The 22,329-nt window shown below is 44.1% G+C and overlaps 1 protein-coding gene across 1 annotated transcript in view; it reads right to left on the reverse strand.

Annotated features, from left to right (window-relative positions):
* Nucleotides 1–15,023: 15,023 nt before the first annotated feature.
* DHFR (dihydrofolate reductase) overlaps nt 15,024–22,329 on the reverse strand; it is a 36,164-nt gene continuing 28,858 nt past the window's right edge. The window contains exons 5-6 of the mRNA XM_090038176.1: nt 18,842–18,957; nt 15,024–15,295 (exon numbers count right to left, since the gene is read on the reverse strand). Coding sequence (XP_089894302.1) covers nt 15,217–15,295; nt 18,842–18,957 — 195 coding nt within the window. The 3' untranslated portion in view covers nt 15,024–15,216. The remainder of the gene's footprint in view (nt 15,296–18,841; nt 18,958–22,329) is intronic.

A 22,329-nucleotide genomic window follows, 5' to 3' on the forward strand; every position in this document is an offset into this window, starting at 1 on the left:
CCCACCATCTGTATGCCCCTTTTCAAAAACACAGATTTGACCATGTATACATTATTATAAATATTATATGAAAGGGTGGTATCAGTCCTTCCCAATTTTTGTCTCTGAGGATCCATCACTCTTACCTTTTCTCTGCTCTTCTTAATACTTCACTGACAGTAGAGCTGGCCAGGAATTTTCCAGCAAAAGAATGTGCATCCCTGTTGGAAGATACCAGGTCCTGTGTAGTGCAAACCTGTCTATTTAGTTCTGGTCAAAGCTTCTGGTTTCCTCTAGCAGGGGCTGGCACCTATGGCTCTAGATGCAGGCCACCAAGAAATTGGATCCAGCCTGTGGCAGTCTCCTAAAGCCAGTGGGACAGCTGGGGGTTCATGGAGTTTGCATCACAGTGACCTCAGTGCCCTCATCAACTTTATGCACCCCCACCCATGGGAGACGGCACTGCTGTGGGGGAGCTGTGTGCAGCTAGGGAATTGGTGTAGCCCACTACTTCAGTTACCGCCTTTCTTGTTACTGAATTAACCATTGCTGATTGCTACTGGCCATGACTTGACAGTACAGGTGATTTGTGGTAGCTGCAGTAGCAGAGAGTCAGAGAGTGCCTACATTTAGCAGCTCCTGCGGTAACCCCATCTGCTGGCCAAACCACCACTGTCCCCCAACAAGAATGGCATCTCGCACAGTAGTGGGGAGAAGGGATGAGGCTATGCCTCTGTCAGTAGCATGTCAGTGCGGGTACTTGGTAGGGACTTCCCAGACGGAATCAGTAACCCATGGTGATCCTCTTGGATGCAGCAGTCTGATGTTAAAAGGTTGCTAGTCCTTGATCTAGAATCAATATTTTCTCTTAAATGTTTGATGTATTTACTGTAAAAATGTACATAAATTAAAAATCTGCATGAAGCTTATTCCTGCAACACTCGGGGTGTGTCTGCGTGAGGTGCTTTACTGTATAGTAGATCTAATTATTGTGCAGTAGGTATCCATGTCTACACATGCAGATGCTTACTGTGCAGTAATTGGCTCTAACTACCAGCAAATTTGCTACCTGCAAATGTAAATAGCAAATTTACTTAAGATAACTTACCGTGCAATAGCGCACATGTAGACACCCGACTGCAGAGCTTGGACCCATGGCAGGGGGTTGGACTTGATGATCTGCGCAGGTCCCTTACGACCCTACAAACTATGAAACTATGGCCTGGGCCCTGTGATAGCAGAGAGGGGGCTAGGAGCTCCCTGCTGCTGGGGCAGGGGGACATTGTCCCTGCCTGGGCTTTGGTAGCAGAGCCTGTCCTAGCAGCAGGCAGCTCCTGGGGGCAGAGTCAGACAACAATTTTTTGGGGCCCCTTACAAGAAATAGTTTTGGGGCCCCCTGACACAAAGAAGCTGGCAGTGGCGGGGGGGCGAGTGGCCGAAGAAGCCAGCGGCATCAGCGGCAGGTGCTAGGAACAGCAAATCTGTTCCCACATCCCTGCACATGTAGACATGGGCCTGGAGAGTTTTCTCTTGAATAGTTTACTTGCAAGTAAATTACTCCTGGATTATTTGCACATGTAGACATGCCCTCAGAGAATTAATGCCAATGATGTCATGGCACACGTGTATTTCAAATTGTGTTCAGAAATGTCACTCCACCCATGTATTTATTGGGAGAATTTACTTTTACTTTTAAAGAATTGTAAACCAAATGATAGGGTTAGCTATAAAGCAGCAGAATCCCATCCTTTCAGTGGAGCTATGCTGAATTACATCAGTTGAAAATTGGGCTAATGCCATGTATTCATTGTGTTTATCTGTGTCATTCATTCCTGTAAAGCAAGGAATGTTAAGCTTACCCTATGCCCAGAGCAAGATACAGACCACAGTGCTCCTGGCAAGCTGGATCTGTGGCAGCAGCAACAACAAGAATGGTGGGACCGGCAGCAGTGAGGCAAATGGCTGTGGGTCAGGTGGCCACTTGCTATGGTGGAGGCAGCACGAGTGGTGGTGGCCAAACAGCTGCAGGGCAAGTGGAGCTAAGCACAGCCCTTGCTCACCCACCTCCACCCTACACCACAGCTCCGCTCACACACAGCTGCGGCTGCCAGCACCACTGCACTGCCACCGCTATGCCTTCGGTTCGTGAGTGCGCCACTTCAGTCCGTTCCGGAATTGGTCCCGCCTCCCCTTTTCAGTGCATGCTGCTTTGGTCCGCCCCAGAATTACCTTCTTACTCACTGCTTATTAGTGCTTATTTGCCTGCATTTGTGCTGATGCTCCCCAAGCAGTCACCATTTTATTTCCCCTACATTTAATTTCCCCTACAGTAAATTAATGCTATAACCAGTACTGTGCATTTTGTAACCATGAATATTCCTTTTACGGTCATAACTCAACACAGTCAATTAAATCCTGGGGTTTTTTCATACCTATATCATATAAATAATAAATATAATATATTTATAAAATAGTGTTCCATTAATAGATTGTAAAAGTCCAAATGAAATGAATCTTAACATTACCAGAGCCAAATGTTTCTACATGATGGAGAGGTTTCAGCATCATCAGTTCAAAAAATATTTTAACTTTTCCCAATTGAAAATAAACAATAAAATAGAAATGGACTTGTGAAATGGTTAGATTTCCATAAAGATCAGAAAACTGCCTTCCTTTGTATCATGAGGCATAGTCATTTTCTCAGGATCTGCTGAGCATACATTAGATACTACTTCTCTGTTGCAGTATTAGGGCATTAGCAGTGCTGTCCCCTCCTTGGCTTTTGCCTCTGGCAGGTTACAGGATGTTCTTGGTGTTTTGGGTATTTTACCTGTTAGCTGCATGTAAAGATTTGGGGGGATTTCTTGCATTTTCAGGATTCTAACTCAATTGCTGTCCTGTGTTCTACGTCCCCTCACCCCTATGGCTCATAAACTTGTGAACAAACACCGCTTCTTTTACCTACAGTCTTTGAAACTGTTTTTACAAGCAGTTTAGTTACATACATCTTTGTGCAGAGATAGGTCAGACTAGGAAGGATCTCTCTTGCTGAGGATGTAGCTCCCCTGAGTGGTAGTGCCAGCCCCAGGCCCTGCACCTGCCTGGCTTTTGGGAGCTAGGAGGCACCTGGTGTTGGGGCTGGAGAGTGGAGCAGTTCCCAGGTGCCAGCCCCCGCCCCTTGCTCGCCTTGGGGAGTGAGGGGGCACTCTGCCCCAGCCTCAGCCCTAGCCCCTGTCTCCGCCCACACCTCGGGGATAAGTATAAGTGGATCCATGGAAGAATGCCTGTTTTTATATAACTTTATCCCCTCCAGGAGGCTTATCTACATCCAGCTCCTCTAGGGCAGGTGCACGGCATTAAAAAGTTAGTGCACAGCAAGATTTTAAATTGCGCATGGCCGTGTACACACACAGCTTAGAGGGAACCTTGCAACAGGCCACAGGTAAGTGGTGCAAGGTGTAGCAGCAGTGGTGCAGCGGTGGTGGCGGCTGCCACGTGCGAACTCCCCCTGTCCCTTGGCATGCGTGGCACGTGTGTGGCCTGCAAAGGGACACTCCAGCCCTCAACCCCGCCACCCGGCTTCTGGGAGCGGGCACAGAATGAGCTGAGGTGGGGGGCTGGCAGTGCCCCTTGCCCCTCTGTGGTTTTCTGTTTTTCCTGTGGGAAATGGAAAACCCGGATCCCTGGTTATGAGAGACATGCTTCCTTATAAATATGTAACATGCTGCAACATGTTACTATTGCTCAGACCAGCATTAAACTTCCCATGAAAAAAATTACTTTGCAGAAAAGGGAATACCAGTGTTTAGTTAGTGAAGGAGTCAACTGCAGCTCAGCACAAGAATGATAAAGTTGAGGATATACAAAATAGAGTCTTATTTCCTGTTATTGTTTGGCTTAAGGAGCAATTTCTCTTCTTTGATGCTATAGCTTAGTATAAGTGGATCCATGGAAGAATGCCTGTTTTTATATAACTTTATCTCCTCCAGGAGGCTTATCTGCAGGATAACTGGGCCCTATGGCTGCAGGGGAAGAATAAACATTAAGAGCATATGAACTTCCAGGCTAAGTAGAGACAGTCAAAAAGCCCGAGGCTGAATCGAATCAATCTTTGCAGGTAGTTTAAACTGCATAAATTGAACTGAGAAGCATGTGAACAGAGATTCACTTTTGATTCCAGAAATACAGCCACATGCCTGCAGAGCCTCAGGCCAGAAGCTCGGAGGTGCTAGAACTGGCACCTCAGCCTGCTGGCCACTGCAAAACAGAAAGGAGGGAAGCTGGGAGAGAAGCCTTCCAAGATTTTCCCCCTTCTGTGCTTGAGTGGAGAGGGGAGATGTAGCCAGGCCCTGAGTATGATGGGGCGGGGTTTAAACTCCCACCCTGGCCTTCACTGACCCAGCCAGGGTCTTCCTGGCTGGGGGAGGGAGGAGGAGCAACCCCCCTCAGGCTTTTTCCCTGCTCCTGGAGGGCCCAGGGCCAGCATGCTGAGGTGGATGGGAGGATGAGGGAGGTTTAAACCTCTACCCTGGCCTGCACAGGACCCCAACTGGGGTTTGCCTGGCCAGGAGAGGGAAACAGCCCCTCAGGCTTTCCTCCTCACTTCCCACTTGAGTGGAGAATGACGGGGAGCATGACCAGGTCCTAGGCTGGCAAGTTGAGGCAGGGAGGAGCGGGGTTTAAACTCCCTCCCTGGCCCACATGAGACCCCAGCTGGGATCTGCCTGGCAGGAGGAGAAGGGGAAGCAGCTGCTCCCATGTTTCCAGGCCCTTCGCTGCCTTAGCGTGCCAGCTCAGGCCAGGGCCTGGCCATGCCCCTCACTCTCCACTTCACCAGAGACTGGGGAAAAGCCTGGGAGGAGCTGTCTCCCCCAGGCCAAGCAAAACCTGGCTGGGGTCCTGTGCAGGCTAGGAAGTAGGTTTAAACCCCCCCCTCCCCCCACCGCCTCAGTCTGTCATGCCCCCACTCTCCAGTGGTGCAGGGAGCAGGGGGGAAAAGCCTGGGAGAGGCTGCTTCCCCCAACCAGGCAGGCGGGTCTGGAGCCAGGCTTCCCCCCACCCTGTTCTCAGCCAGCTGGAGAAGTGATAGTCCTCTGGCTAGGGAGCAGAAGAGTGGGGCCAATCCTGCTCTACTGAAGCAGACAGCACAGCTCGGGGATGCAAAGCATCCTGGGATACTGGGGGACTATGAGTTAACTTGAACTGAGAGGGAATCTGTGACAGAAATTCCATAAACTAGTTTGACCTAAATCAATTCAGTCTGATCTGATTTATCCAACCAGGTTTATCTTAAACCAGTTTCAGCCATTTTGAAAGCAGTTTACTTGCACTTAACTTCTTTTCTGTTACTGGTTTAAACCGGTTTCTAACCACTTAAACTGCTTTGTGTGTAACTTACGGCCCCAGCCTTAAGGATCAAATGCTGTTTTCATGTGAATCACCTTCATAATACAAAAATTAAAAACACAGAAAACCACTGACCTACTTCATTGACAAGAGTGGTTAGTTAATAATGGTTTATTTTTCATAAAGATTGCCATTGGGTATCACAATGCATTAAGTTTAACTGATGAAGAAAAATCCTTTGCATTGAATTTGGTAAAACAAGTGAGGCACACCAGCCTTTGGCTTCTTTACTATTCATTCCATCCAGGAAGAGCACACACCAACTGCAGACACTTCCTCGGCCTGACAAAGGGTGGCTGTGCTGGGAAGCTTGCAAAGAAGAATTTGTCCTTGAGTTGGTCTAATAAAACATATCAAATTTACCCAAAGAACCTTGTCTGCCTATGTCCTTAGCCAGCATGGCTACAACCTATAACCCTAAAACAAGTGATAGACTTCTCAATTCCAAACTTTCTACCCTGATTTTTACATTAAAGATTTTTCATGGAGCCTGCCTTTTCAAACCAGACTTCATCAAGCAAAGTACGTAAGCAGGTGCTTAATTCTCTCTCTGTTCAGCAAAGTGCTTAGTATGGCTTAAGAAAACATCTTTCTTTAGTATGTGCTGGAGTGCATTCCTAAACGTTAAGCATACCCTGAAGTTCCATTTAGTCATGGAACATACTGATTAAAAAACTTTAGTGGTTTGCTTTTTCACCCTTTTTTGCAAACCTTCTGGTATTAGTTGTCTTGCTAGCACCATTATTAGTCTTTGAAATTTAATTTTTAACCTGTTTAGAACACTTTGTTCCTAGGAAAGCATGAATAAGGGGGATTAAATTATATCTGTACTACACTTCTCTTGGTGACTGGTAATTATACTGTCATTCACTGTGCTATGCTATTCATTGCACTTAGCTGCACAGAGCTGAGGAAAAAACATGACACTTTCCCCCACTATTAGAACACAATGAAAAGCTATGGCTTCTTGCAGCATCATGAAATAGAGGAGTAAACAAAGTGTGGAAAAGTTATATCTGGGACAAGCTATTTTTTCCTTCAAGCAACAATGTAGAAGTGTCCTGGTATTCCACTTGAGGGAATAGGAAAGTCATGGAGCTGTTTAACATTACTAAATGTAACCGAGTGGAATCCTGCCTAGGTGGACTAGACAATTGTGTTTCTGTTACTCTGGAGAAAACAGCAAAATGCAGCTATGAGTAAAAATTTGAAGAAATCTCCATGTAGATTTTAAGAAGTATAACCTTTACAAGAGACAGGCAATCATGTTCTTTATTTTTTGCAACTTGAGACAACTTGAAAAGGATTGATTTTAGAATATGTTCAACACTAACCCTCTGAACACAAGGAACCTGCTAAATAATTTATATAGACTTTTTATGTGAACAGATGCATACGTATCCATGCATCTTTTTTGAAAAATTTAGGAACTAAATGTATAGTGAACTAGTGTGCCTGCCATTTTTCTTTAGATTTGTCAACTTCCTTTAGATTGTGCCATTTTCTAGTACCAACAAATACAGGTATTAGATTAATGGCACTACTGCACTGTAGTGCACATGTAGATGCTGACCAGGGGCAATTTGCTCCCAGTCAGCCTAGGTAGCAAGGGGCCAAAGGGGGTGGGGGAGTGCTGTCCACAGCTCTGGTGCTGCTCAGCTCCCAGCTCCCCCTAGGAGCAGGAAGCTGAGCAGCGCTGGGAGCCGGGACAGAGCACTCCCCCATCTTGGAGCTGCTCAGCTCCTGGCTTGCCACAGGGATGGATGGGTAGCAGGAGCTGACTGGGGCATGTGCCGCATGGGCAGCAGCAGGGCTGAGGGGATAGAGAGCTCCCCATCAGCCCTGCAGTGCATGCCCCAGTTGGCTCCTGCTCCTGGCTTGTACCTGTGGGGAGCCAGGAGTTGAGCAGCACTGGGACTAGGGGAAGCACTGGGATCCAGGGAAGAATTGGGGGTAACAGTGCCAGGGACTGGCCCTACTTCCCGTTTGTGTTTCCCCACCCTGGTCCAGGTGCTGTCTCCCTGCCGACTCCCTGGCCTGCTTCCCTTGCATCTCCCTTCTGGTCCTGGTGCTGCTTCCCCTCTGCATCTGCCCCCATCTCAATGCTGCTTATCCCTATCCTTGGACATGGGGCATTGCCCCAAGCCAACACTGCTGAATTGGGTGTCAATCCCAAGCTGCACACGGCTGGGAGCTGTCCCCGACTTCCAGACAGCTGGCCTCTGCTCCCTGTAGCTCAGGCCTGACCCTGATTTTCCCTGGCAGCCCAGGGCTGGCACCCGGGGGAACCTAAAGGTGCCCCTGGCTGCTGCACGGGGCCAGAGCAGGGCACGGGGGCAGGAGCAGTCCTGGACTAAACTGCTCCCATGGGCCACGTCCAGATGAGCACAGACATTTTGTTCCCTGGGGACAAATAGCAGAAGCACACCTTGTGCCACAGCTACTTGTTCCCAGGGAATGCCATGCATGCTTTGGCATGCAAGTTACCCCAGGGGTGGTAGGGGAGGCTGGGACCAGCTCTGTGCTGGCCTCAGCAGCCTTACCTGGGGCCTTGGGGGGCTCCTGGGGCTGCAGCAATGGCCGCACAGAGCCTGACTGGCAGCTGCAGTGCTGCTATGGGTTTTTTTCCCATGGGTTTTTTTGACCCCTGGATATCCATGAGTCAAAAAAAATCCATGGAAAAAAAATGGAGCAGCACATGCACAGGCAGCACACACTTGCAGCACAGAGAACAGCTGACTGTGCAGTATGTGGCACTGCAGACATGTTTCCAGCACCACATACCACACGCCCATGCACATCTAAACAAGACCATGCGGAGCAAATTTGCTCCCAACGGGGGCGTACATGTAGAAATGCATCCAGGAGCACTTTAATGACCTTGAATTTTCTTTGCAGAAAATTCAGGCTAATGAATTGCACATGTAGACTCACTCACTGAGTTTCATCATAATCCCTCAAAGACCTATTCTATTTATTGTAGGGTATTTATTTTATTTTCAATTTTTATTCATGAATAGAGAAGTGGGGACTAGAGTTAAACCAAATGCTACTAATAGTAACATTTTGGGACAACTTTCATTTATGTAATTATGCGATACAATTTTCACTTTTATCTATACATTGGCAGGATGATACAAGGTATTCTTATCACAAATATTTGAAGTTCTATATCTTATAAGAAATATAGTTTACCACCAAACATACCATGGGTCACACTGGTTCTTGCATGTATGTAAATTCCTAGCAGAGTATCATATTTAATTGGTATGTCCTCAGACTGCTTAGGCCAGTGGTTCTTAACCTTTCTAGACTTGTAGTGTCCTCCGTAACTTTTGTGAATTGAATGGCACTCACAATTTCAAAAACTAATTTATATATTACAGTGCTTACTTCCTTGCAGAGGGGCTGGATAGTGGGGATGGGAGATTGGCTAGTCAGGGACAAGCCTGAGCCTGCAGTTATCTGCTTATCTACTCACACCTTGCAATACCCATCTCAAGATCTGGCAGGTCCCTCAGGGTGCCATGGCACCCTGGTGGAAAGTCACTGGATTAGGCAGTACTGGCAGTACTTTTTGGGTCGATACCAATGCCAATACCAATTAGGCAGTACTTTTTGGGTCGATACCAATGGCAGTCACTGGATTAGGCAGAGGGATGAAACTAAGATTAAAAAATCTTTTGGAAGATTTGTATTTTGAAGACTGACTCAGAATAATTACCTGTTGGGTCAGAAGAGAAAAATTACAGGCTACAAGGAATATGGCCTTAAGATGAACAGAAAAAGCCATGAAAGATATAGTTCATATTGGTGAAGCAGAATGCAGGACAGCAAAGAAAAAGGAAATTCAACAGAGCCAAGCAGGATATTAATGGCTAGCTTCCCCTGATACAAAGTGAAGAGAAGGGCAGTGAGGGAAGGGTAGTTCTGGGTGCAGTCAGATTACTGGGTCAGATTTAAAAAAAAGGTTTTAAAGAGATGAAAGTGAGAAGCAACACTGGTAAAGGCAGTAGCAGTAAATAAATACATTTATAGTGTATTTCATTTGCAGTAACTTTCAAGGCTGAAGGATGGTTAAGTTTCTGGTGACTTTTACTATTAACATTTGTCCCAAAATAATCAAATATGCTAATTTAAGTCACCCTGCTCCCCTAATTCAAGCAACATCAGGCAGCAATTATTTGAGGTTCTACTTAGCCTCACAGTGAAAGTGTATTATATAAAGAAACGGCACTTGTACCAATTTGAAATGAGCAAGGCAGATATAAGATATATTATTAAAGTTCAGTTCACCAAAGGGACACATTTTCATAAACCATGTATAACCCCTCTCTGTCCCACAAGGGTCATTAAAGAAATAAGATCAAAGATGTTTTTCTTCTTCTTTGCATGGCATCAGATATCAACTTCCAGATTTGTGAGCCACTGTCTGGTATTATTGTTCAATGTGCGGATTCCATCTGTCCCATCTGAGCACTTATAAAAAATACAACTTTCGATTAAGTGCTGTGCTGTTTGTTGGATACTGTATTCACACAGGGGGCTGTCCAAGATGTTCATCTTGCAAAATATTTTGAAGCATCCATATCCACATCTCAGTCTGTTCAGCTTGACTCATGCTTCTCTGTCAAGGTCATACCCAATGGGGAGACTGTTTGGTGTAGGGATAGGTGTGACTTTTCCCAGTGGTTGGTCCACTCCATTGCATAAATTTTCCAACCATAAATTTGGCTCAGCATTCCCAGTCTTTTCCAGAAGCTAGTGGGCTTCATGTATAAATGGTTTGCGACTTTTAAGCCTCCACCTATTCCAGTCATCAGTTAACAGTTGATGGAGCAGGTGATTTTTGTCATCTCTTGCCTCTATGGCTAATAGTGATGTTAGGGTCTGTCTTCTTAAGTCACTTGGTCTAATGCCTAAGAGTACAGTGTGTGTGTGTGTAAGTTATGCAGCCTGGTATGAGTCTCAGTGCACTGTTAAGTATAGGGGTGATAGGGGTGTACCAATAAAGATTTTTTGGGTCGATACCAATGGCAGATTATTAATTAGCCATACTGGCCGATACCAATCCAATTGCTGATATGCAGCCCAGAAGCTTGGAGGGTAGCATTGGGGGAGGGAGGTGTGGGGGAGGGAAGAGGCAGATTGAGGCCCTTGCAGTGAGAGAGGGGGTGGGGCAGGGCAGGGGGTGGGACAGACCCATGAGAGGCTCATTCATGGGACACAGGGAGGGGGGAAGCAGTTCCTGCCATTAGGTGCACCCTCAGGGGAGCCATAGGGGGCATGTGCCCCCCAGTCTGTATGTGTGGGGCAAGGGTGGGCTGCTACTACAGGCTGGAGCTGGGCTCTTCCCAGTGGGGAGTACTGGGCCAGGGCTACAGCCACCTCAAAATTCACTGTAAGCCCACCTTCCCAGCACTGCAGCTGCCTGCTCCAAGCACAGCCCTGGCCTAACCCCCCACCAGGAAAAGCCCAGCTCAATTTTTAAGCCAAGGTGGAGGGTTTCAGTCCAACCACCCCACCTTCCAGTGGCAAACCCCAGCCTGAGCTCGCTCCCCTCCCTTCTCCCTCTCCCATTCTGAAGACAGTACTGGGGGCAGGACTTGGTTACATCAGCTTGGCCCTGCTTCTGGCAGGGACTGACAGAAGTTAATGAAGGAGCTCCACTCCAAAGCACCTTCATTTGAACCCTCATATAATGAGGGTTCTGATTGTCACATGATCGGGTACTTTTAAAGCACTCTGCAGCTGTTCACTTCTGTCAGGGCATGGCTGTAGAGCACTTCAGGGGGCCAGGTGTGCAACAAAACATCCCTTCTGTCAGCATCCCAGATGACCTGCTGAGGTCCCTTACAGCCCTATGTTTCTATGATTCTATGGAACAGCAGTCAGGATTTATAGTCTTCATTTAGATTACAATTACAATTGAGCTCTGCAACACAACTTTAACATGGTAGAGCTGCTAACACACCCTATTTTAGAAATTTTCAGTAAAATGCATCAATGACCCTAGAATGTTAAAGCATAATGCTGTTGTCTGGCTCTATTTATTTGGTACAGTAAGCAAAAGCTCATCATTTGGTTGTTTATTCAGGACTTCTTTCTATGCCAAATAAATGATGAGCCTAAAACTGGTCAAACAAACTCAAAATTAACTTATAAATGAAAACAAAGTACAAAAACATAACACTTGATGTTAAACTCACTCCCACATCTATTAAAATGGAACATTTGTTGTAGACTAAGGAAAGTTTATGTCAGGTCTGTCCAACTGCTAAGTTGCTATAAGGCTATACTGGAAAAAAATCACAGGCTCCCTGGGCTACACAACATATGGACACCCTCCCAGCTGCACCATGCACCCAGGCCTCATCCTCAGCTCCCCAGCCACAGGCTCCCCTAATGTACAACCCTGCGTGACTATCCTTGCCCACAAGCTCCCATAGCATAATGGATTCTGCCATGCCCCACCACTCAACTCCCTGAGGCCTGCGGGGGCAGGAAGTAAAAGCCAGAGGAGGGAAGAGAAGCTTGGAGACCTTGGCTGCTGGAGCAATGCTGGTGGGACCAGTGGCTGGGTAGGAACCTGGGGACCGCAAATTAACCATTTGCAGGTTGCATGCAACCCGTAAGTCACCAGATGTACAGTCCTGGGCTATGTAAACAAAAGTAAACTCTCACTGCAGTTTCTACAAGAAAAAAAAAAGGATCAAAAAGCTTTACCTGAGAACCAAGTCAATGGAAAAGTTGAATTTCCTTGCAAATTCGCTTGCGATCCAGCACTTTTCATCAAAGCTAAAAGTTAGCAAATGAATAAAAACTGAATGATTGGAGGTCTGCTACATTTTCAATTAAAGGCATGAAGGGTGTGAAAACATCTATAAATATTATGTATGGCCTTTTGCATAAAAGGCATGGGAAAGAGGATGTGAACTCACAATTCCCTGAAATGTTTATGTTGATGGGGGAGGTTGGAGGGAATAGAAAGGACAGTGATTTTTTACTCAATTATTCAAGGGCTCCAGCCTGTCAATTTATGAATCTGGGAAGGAAGGTGGGGGGGAAGAGGGGTGGGATACAGGGTGGGGCCAGAGGCCAATTATGCAAAAACTTTGTCTCCTGGGACTGCTCAACCTCAAGCTTCCTGGCTTTATTTCAGCATGGCTCTTTAGGCATGCTCAAGGTTTTCTCAGATTATACACCTATAAGGCAGGAGAGGGGCCACTACCCGTCATCATGCCTTTAAGTTACATATAGGCTGACTGGTTGATCTTCGGAATGACAGTTTTCATTGAATGGGAGTTAAGGGCACTTGAATTTTGCAAGAAGTACTTACCACATTGAAGGATTGGGGCCCACATACTTATATTCAAATCTGCAACTAATGGTCTAATTTTTAAGAGGTTGAGTACTTATTGAAGTGATTAAAAGGCAGCAAATTGTAAGACCTCAGTATATTTCTGGACTAAGCTAAAGAGCAGTCCTCAATTTTTAACAAGGCATTGAAATTGTACTTTTGAAAAAACAGCTTATTTAATTTTTGTCTATTCTTATGTATAGAAATAACTTTCTGGGGATATCTCAGAAAAGATGCTGTAAAAGCAACTTTTACTGTAACTTGACTTTTGATTGTCACGTTTACAGTTTTGAAATTTACGATTAAACTTGTATTTTTGACAGGTTCTTCTCAACAATTAGACATACATAATTTACACAAAAAATTCTCTTTTATGTAATTTTAACCCAGTATCTCAATACTAAGGCTAGGGACAGACATTACACATAAACTGGTTTAAGTGAGCCGACACTGGTTTAAATCTGTAACAGAACAGATGTTCAGTGCGCATATATCAGTCTGAAAATGGCTGAAACCAGTTTGAGAAAACCTGGTTGAATGTAGTATCAGACATAACTAATTTGGGTCAAACCGGTTTATGCAATGTCTGTCCCAAACCCCTTGCTGGTTTAAGTTAAACCAGACTCCCCACATCCTGGCATGCTCTTTGGGCTGGGCTGGGCAGGGCTCTCTGCTCCATAGCAGGCTTGGCCCCTCCCCTCTGTTCCCTGGCTGCAGCTCAGCGGAGACTGCAGGTGTCTGCCTGGCTTCCTTCTACTCACCTCACCACTTCCTGCTCAGCAGGAATTGACCCCTTCCCTCTGCCTTACACAGAAAACTCTGAACATTAGCTAGCAGACCACATGCTGGCTATGGTCCGTGTGGCAGATGGGACAAAGGCAGAATCAACAGGTAGTTGGTAATGTCCTTCTGTTGTTTTCTTAATGGGATGATAAACACAGTGTTACCAATTCCCTGCTGGGCTGGTTGGAGGGGGGGAGGGGGGGGAGACCCCTCCCAAATCAGAGTACTCTGCCAGGGCCTGGCCACACCCCCCTCTGCTCAGCACTTGAGAAGGGAAGAGAGGGCTGCTTTAGTACCCCCTGGCTTATAGCCTGAGCCACTGCAGGCATGTGCCTGCATTTCTGGGATGTCTGTTCAGTTACAAACTGGCTTAGCCTAGCCAGGTTAGAATAACCTGCAAAGATTGAGTCAATTCAGGCTCAGGCTTTTTGAATGTCTGTCCCTAGCCTACAGGAAGAGTGTAATGGAGCCACAATGCATCCAATTTATGCAAATTATACCCAAATACACAAAACAAGACTGTTATTTACTGAAATGTTGGTGATTACGTAAACCAAAACAATGAAAAGAATGGGTTTATGTATTTGTGGAATTTATATATAATCTAATGTATATAATCTGTGTGTCATATTTCCTCATTTTATGTTTATATGGCCACCACTTCTATAAACATTAACAGGGAATTCATAATAATAGTAAACTGAAGACATTATCACTGGTCACAGATGAGGATTGATGCCACCTCTCATCACCAAGAAAGGTCTGGAAGTTTAAAAACAATGAAAATAATCTAGCTCTTCCTAATGCATTTTATACTAGAATTTCCAATACAATGATACTGTATGCAAATTAGTTTATGGGTTAGTTGCCAATCCTGTCATTTATTGAATACAACTATTCTTTTCATACTCAAAACATGTCAGTGCTGTTCTTCTAGGGAACATTTACCTATCTTACACATTTGTTTGTAAACTTGGAAAACAGGAGTCTCAAAAATTCATGCCTGAATCCAGTAAGCATGAGTTCTCAGCATGCTTCATAGTAAACTTGAAGGAATGTACACACTACTTGGAACTAAAGTAAAAAACACAAATGTTTTCACTAAAGCCTTAATTCTGTCCGAGGTCCACTGAATTCTTTCTGTTGACTTTAGTGTTTGGGATCTGGCTTTTTGAGCTCCATACTTTCTTCACATAAAACTTCCATTAACTTCAGAGCAAAGAGGCCTGAACCAGTGACCTTGTTTCTTTTTTGCAAAACCCTTACCTACAGTATATCTCTTAGGATAAAATCATCTAATACATTAGTATGACTGTTTTCTATGATAAAATTTGATGGCAGAGATGTCTAAGGGTTTTCCAATTTGAACAGTTTCCAAAAGGACTAGGCTGATGGTATCTACATAAAATATAATTCTACCCAAGAAGTTTTTAAATAGAAGAAGAAAGTTTTTAAATAGCTATATTCTACAATAAGAATAATAATTTAGCCCATGTCCATTAAAAAAGTTAATGTTTACTTTTTATTTACCGCATATGAGAAGGTGATATATTTCTGCATTTTATCCCTCATCAAAACTGCAGGAAAAATGTGCAATTTCTCTAGTAATTATGCAATCAGTATAAGTGATCTTAATGGATAATGTAAGCCCATTTATATTAGTATAAAGAATTTCATAATAACTGTGTCTAGACAGTTTTTTCATATACTTCAAATTTGTAATGGATGCCATTCTCCTCCTGGACATCAGCTGGGACACCTGGGAATCTGAGAAGGAAAAAAAAAACAAACCTAAAATGAACAACACATCACTACAAATTATCTACAACTGATCTAATCAGGTGGAAAACTGGCAAAAGGAAACCAAAATGCTATAACATGAAACTACTGATTACAGGTTAATTTTTACTAAGTGTATGCTAAACATGGACAGCAGTTAATGTAGGTCTCTATCAAGAAAAACTATGGCAGGAGGAGTCAAATCAATAAAAGACAACAATATTAACTACAGATTTGAAAAAAACAATCCAATTAAAAAAATGCAAAGTGCTAACAATATATTTATAACATAGAGATGATATACTGATATGGATCATTTAAATTTATTCAGTGCCAGAAACAGGTGCAATGTAAAGATGTCCTACAGGTTTTACTAGAAGAATGTTGCAGTCTTTCGAACAACTCTCCTTTTATCCAGTTATAGCAAAATTTCTTCAATATGAAATAATTAGTCATCTTAAATCTCTAGTTTTTCACGAACTGATTAAAGGGTATCTATTTAAGTAAAGCTAATTTCCTAGAAAAGTAGAACAAAAATGAACTAGCCAATAACATTTAAAAACATGCAATTAGCTTGATAAAGGAACTGCATTTCACTGGAAGACAAACAAATCTCTTATACGAATATCAGGCAAGTGTCTAAGTTGATTAACTGCATAATATGATGCTGCTCCCAATGTTTTGCTTACTACTTACATTACAACAAACAGTGGTTATCTGCATATTGGTTAAGTACATAAACTGCTTAAGTGCATAGGAACTTTCTAGCTCTACTGTCCACATTGTAAGGTAACTATACTCTATTTAACTGTATAATTATTGGTGGAACTGACCAGCAGTCATTAATTTCAAGAGTGCAGCCATAAACCTGACATACTGCTGCACAATGAAGTGAAGTGAATGGAGTCATTAAAGCAGGATTGTAGTGCTGCAATTCTTCTTTCAGGTTCTGTGGTCAGTTGCTGAACTTAAAATGACCAAGCAGCATTTGCATGTTGATTTTTTGAGCTCGGCAGTGGTCAGAAGTTTAGATTTCTTACTGCAGTTTGTTTTCTTGCACAAGGTCTAAGCATGTGTGTAAACACTGATGTTAACAGAGCATATAAAAGAAGCAATTCCCTCTCACTTCTCCCCCCTCCCCCCCCCCAAAAAAAAGTGTCAGAAGATCAGGACTGTAGACGAAGACGTAGTAAAAAAGCCTTCTGACTTAATTTAACTAAACTTGTTGCTGTTAATGCTTCATTACAGTTAGCACAGGGTTTAGGTTTGGCAGATTTCAAGGCAATAAATGGATTACTTGCAAGGTGGAAAGAACATAAATACTATTAAACTCAAGAAGCAACATGGGAAAAGGCAAGATGCTAACGACTTCGCTGCTGATAGATAGATCACTGATGTTCACCCAGATCTCACTAAGGATTATAATTCTTCTAACATTTCTAATATTGATGAAACTGGTAATAGGAAATTAGTCCTACCCAGAACCTAGACCTACTGTATTTACTCAAATCTAAGACAAGGTGTTTTCTCCAATTAGCACAGGGAAAAAAGCCTCCTGTCTAAGATTCGCAGACAAAACAGAGGGGGCCAGGACTGCAGCACTGACTATGGCCATGAACCTGGGCTGGGGCCAGAGTCAGACCTAGAGCAGCTGCTAGTTCCCCACCTCTGCTTGCCCTTGCAGCTTCAGCTCTGCCTCCTCCTGCCTTCACTGTCACTTGCAGCTTGGCTCTGGCTCAGGCTGCATTCCCTCTCAGGCACAGAGTACAGAGAAACACCGTTCCCTGCCTGGCCAATCAGCAGCACTGCTGCTGCTGCAAGGCCTGGCAAAGGCTCCATTTCCATGTGCTGTGTTCTATGACCCAGGAACGAATAGAGCCCAAGCAGCATCTAACGGAGGGGAGGAAAAAACTGTGGGGAGTGGGGACGGGATGGGGGTGCAGGTGGAAGATGGGGGTGGGGCCAGGAAGGCTGCAGGGAGAAGAAGTGGGGAGGTGGGGCAGAGGGCAAGGGGGCTGCCTGACACCCCACCCCCATCTTCTCCCAGCCATTGCTTTCCCCGCTACAGCAATGGGGCAGGGGGAGGGGTGAATTTAAGACAACTCTTTGGTAATTAGATTTTATACATTGTAAGTTAGATTTATAAATCTTTCATATATAGACTCTAATTCTTGGGGGGGGGAACTTAAATTCAGGGTTGTCTTAAATTCAAGTAAATATGGTAGCTTCTTCTACAACTGAAACTTTCAGTAATATGCAAATAAATCTTCACATCAAGACTGCCTGTACTATTTCTGTTATTCAGGCCACTATCTGAAGAACCTAAGCTATATTTAGACTTGGCTCATGGTGTTTTTGCTCTCTTTACCTGAGAATCCAGGGCTGGGAGATGGGAGAAAGCATAGTGATAGAAGGTGCTATTAACCTTTTTTCGCTTTCCTAAAGGGCCTGTAAGAAGCCTGTATGTTTCCATACAATCAGCAGTGGAAATTAAGTGCATGTGGATATGGATTAGCATTAAGCTGAGCCAGCACACCTTTGGGTTGTGTCAGCCAGGAGAGTACCTATTGAGTCCCAGGTCCGTTTTTATGCTACGCTCTCTCAGCAAGGAAATGCGGTTATCTAAACTACTGCCCATGCATCCCTAGTGTGTGGCAATCCCTGTAGGCATGGGGTGGGGTATATAGTTTATATGTCCTGCCCTACAGAGGGATTAAAAGAGCTCTTTAGTTTAAACGGAGTACTTCTGCCCTCTAAGTTTAAATCTACAGCTCTGTAGGGTTAGCCAAACAGCTCCTTTGTTATAGAATTGGTTTTAATTGTGATTACTACAGCAGTTATGCCACAGCACAATGTGTTACATACAGATCATTGGAGTAGTGCTGGCTAGCAACATTTGGGGAACCAAAATTGTTTTCAGTTTTATTTGTACTTGTTTATAACTGCGTAAGCTCCCTATGCAATGGTTGGTGCTGACAGCCAGAATTTAAAGCTCCATTTCAGAATTAAAGTGCTTAAAATCCTTGCTTTAAAATTAAGCACATACTTAAATGCTCTCCTGAATAAGGGCCATATTGCTAAAGAAAACATATTTACCACTTTGCTTTGTAGGCTTATCTGCTCAACTTTGGAAGAAATTCATATTAAAATATAAGGCTTGTTTTTCTGTCAAATGCAGTAAAAATATCCCTCTGGTGCTGCAAATGTTTTACACATGCTCATGCACACGCTTATGAATTTAACTTTACTCATGTGAGCAATCTGACATTTTGGCTTTAGGAGTGGAGCTTAATTTGTTCTATTACATTGGACAAGTATGTCATTAGTATACTCATTATTTGGAATTAAACTATCTTCCTATGTTGATATGGCACATTATCTCTGGTATTTTTTCACATCAAAACATTTTAATCTTCAAAACTTACAAGGTAATCAGAGCCTAAGTAGGATTTAAAACAATTCACAATTAATTATAAAGTCTTTAATTTTTGAGTGATTTAGAAGTATTGTATTAGCATGCATCTTGATACTTACTCTGGGAGAAGTCTATATTTCTCTAAATCAATCTCTGGAAAAAATGTGTCACTTTCAAACTCATGCAAAATTCTTGTCACAAATAATCGCTGATTAATTGGCTTCTCCATTGCTGCCTTTAAAAACAAAGGATTTAAACTGATTAGTTCCTGTCTTTTAAGACTATCACTATGCAACACTAAGATTATTCTTGTTCATGAAGATTATTAATATACAGTTTGACTGGTAAATATTTCAGTCAAATGTTTAAAAGAATGCCCAAATATCAAGCAACAGATCTTATTTGAAATTCTCCTTTTCAGTGTTCTTTCTTCACATTTTTATCTGTAGTACTTTGCACAGAACATCTACAGTGAAACTTCAGAAAAGAACAGAATTTTAGGGTGACAGTATTTATTATTCCCTGTACTCTTACTAGACCAAATTCAGATCCAATATCTACATGTGAAACAGTCATTATTCTAAGTACTGTAGGTAAAACATAGGACAAGAACCCAGGACACTAGGATTTTATTTCTGACTGCTCAATTTAGAGCTTGACATTACACAAGTCACCTAATTTCTCTACTCCATTCTCATGTATACAGGAATGCTTAGAGTTTTAGTAGCACCTGAAGGTGCTAGAAAAGCACAAACTGTCTGTGGAGATATCTAAGGCTGAAAAGAATCCTTATGATCACTTAGTCTCATCTAGTAATTTTTGTGTGAAGCCCATAAATTCTGCTTTAATTTCAGCATCTTTTTTAGGAAGATACCCAGTCCCTTATTTAAAAAAACCTAAGATGAAGGAAAATCCACCATCTCCCTACGTTAGCAATTCTCAGTCAGAATGCTATAGCACCTTGCGGGTCCATGTGATCTTTCTAAGGGTGTTGTGGGATGCCAGGCAATAAGTACAGCTGAGTATGCAAACACCTGCACATGATTCACAAGATCAACTCAGAGATTTCAAACAGGAATCTGTATTATCAAAAACATTTTCACCTCTTGTGGTCTTTCTGAGGTCTTTGCAACATAGGAATTGCTTAATTATTTTTCCACAGTCAAGAAACAGAGGAAGGCTAACAAGTGGCATTTTCCCCAATGGGTGCCTTGAGTCTAGCCAGGCGTGCTTCGAATCTAAAAAGGTTGAGAACCACTGCTCTAGGTAAATTGCTTTAATGGTTAATTACTCACACTGTTAAACTTTTTAACTTTGCTTCCAGCCTGTACTAGTTATTGCAGTTCCAGAGATCAAGTTGTCAAGACATTTATCATAAGACATAGAGCCACTCTGGTGGTGTTTGATTGCTCTGTGGAGTGAAAATGTGCACTGAATATTAAGTAATAAACTTCAATTTAAAAAAAATGTTTATTGGCTTTTGTAGGACCAAGGCTGCAAAGACCCACTGTATCAAAATCATTGCTAACAAACAAATTAGAGTTACACCAAAGGTGAATTTGGTCCAAGGCTTCTGTAGGGGGAGAGGGGAGGGAATCTTTCAGAATTTCCTGACATTGAAGTACATTGTGAAATGCTACATTGTTGCCTAGATACAGTATACATATCAAAATGTTTACAACTCTTTTCCTTTTCTCCTAATCTACTCAACGAACAATGCTTTTCTCTACAGGTGATTCACCTCACCCCCTACTAACTACTGTTTTGACAATTGCCCATGGTAACCTGTTAATGCAAATTTAATACAATGCACTTAACAGGTGGTGCTGCTGGGAAATCGGAGTTTCTAGAGAAACAGCTCCATCACTAGCAAATGCCTTGAAGTGAAAATGTTCAATCACAAACACTGGCATCCATCAAAATGAACTGGAGTTCTTCTAGCTTTTAAGCAAATATCGATAACTTGGAAAATGAGAAGGAAGAAACAGCACTTAACTTCATGCTTGTGCAAAAGCAAATCTGGTTCACTAACCCATTTTACCTAATTCCATCAACACAGCTGCTTCATTTCACAGATAAAGGAGTCAATCATGTTCCTGTTTAATTGAATGAAAATTTTGCCAATATTTGCAAGAGCACTAAAGGCTGAAGATAAATCAGTGCTGCCACTACCCACACCTTCCCCAAGGAACTTTCTACTTTTTTAATGGAAAATAATCACAATTGTGTAGCCTATGGGCCCCTTTGTACACAAAACAAAATTGTCCTTTTGCCCCACTTCAATGGCATTGCTATTTACATGCTTGGTAGCATAGTCTGCTTTAAATGACTTTGTTATGTAGCAAGGTAAAGCCCATCCGAGGTGTTTCAGTTTGCTACATAACAAAGTGCAATAGTGCACAGGGTGCTAGAAGCCGATGTGTTTGGAGATACTTGGGCTTGGCGGGCTTCCAGTGCCCTGTGCATCGTCCCCACCATCAGCACACACAGCCACCCTCCTGCCACCTTGCTGCTCTGCCCCAGGGGCAAGCCAGCTGTTCCCGGGTGGTCCCAGGCGGCAGGGACAGTGCATGGGGTGCTGGAGCTTACCTGCCATTCCTGTGCAGGGGGGAAGTGGTGGGGGGCAAGCTGCTGGTGGGCCAAATCGTCCCTGAGCTGCAGGAGGCCCCAGTGCTTCCCTCTGCGGTGGTGGTGCCCCCAGGCAGCACCCACCCACTGGCACCTGGCCTGGGCAGTCCCAGGGGCTGCTGCCACCATGGAGGGAAGCATCAGGTCCCATGCAGCTCAGGAACTGTGTGATCCAGGGGCAGCTCATGCAGGCAGACTCAACTGAAGAAAAAAAAAGCAATGAACAGCCTGATTTTCCAATCCCCCCCGACTGCCTGCCTGAGCTGTGTAGGCCCCGGTGCTTCCCTTCACGGCTGCAGTGCTGCCCGGGCAGCTCCTGGGTGGGCTGCCAGAGGGTGGGAGCTGCCTGAGAGGTGCCACAGCTGCAGAGGGAAGCACCAGGCCTTGCGCAGCTCAGCCAGGCAGGCAGGGTCTAGGAGGGGAAAAAAAAAAGATCAGGCCCCTCACCGCTTTTTTTTTTTTTTCCTCTCTTCAGTTCAGCCTGCCTGCACGAGCTGCCCCTGGTCACGCAGCCCCTGAGCTGCACAGGTCCCGGTACTTCCCTCCACAATGGCAGCGCCCCCCTGGACCACTTGGGCTGGGTGCCAGCAGGCAGGTGCCACCTGGCGGGGGTGCTACCACTGCAGAGGGAAGCACTGGGGTCCCCTGCAGCTCAGGGACTGCTTGCCCCCACTGGCAGCTTGCCCCCCCCACCCTCCCAGCCATGGGAAAGGCATGTAGGCTCTAAGGATCGGGCCCCCTAACCTTGCATACACATGACCCAGGGGGTTTAGTTCTCTAAATTGAAATGGAGAGTTTTAAAAACTAAACCCCTGTCGTGTGTATGACAGAAAACAGCAGGATCACAATACTGCTAGCATATAAAGGATGCTCTCAGAATTAGCCATAAACCTGTCTCTCTCCATGTTTTTAACTAAGCAATTCTCTTAACAGGTCTTTTAACTGAAAAAGGAGAAGCAGGGATTATAATTTTTAAAGA

The sequence above is a fragment of the Crocodylus siamensis genome, chromosome 3 (genome assembly GCF_052110815.1).
Source record: "Crocodylus siamensis isolate JL-2025a chromosome 3, ASM5211081v1, whole genome shotgun sequence".
Lineage (NCBI taxonomy): Eukaryota > Metazoa > Chordata > Crocodylia > Crocodylidae > Crocodylus > Crocodylus siamensis.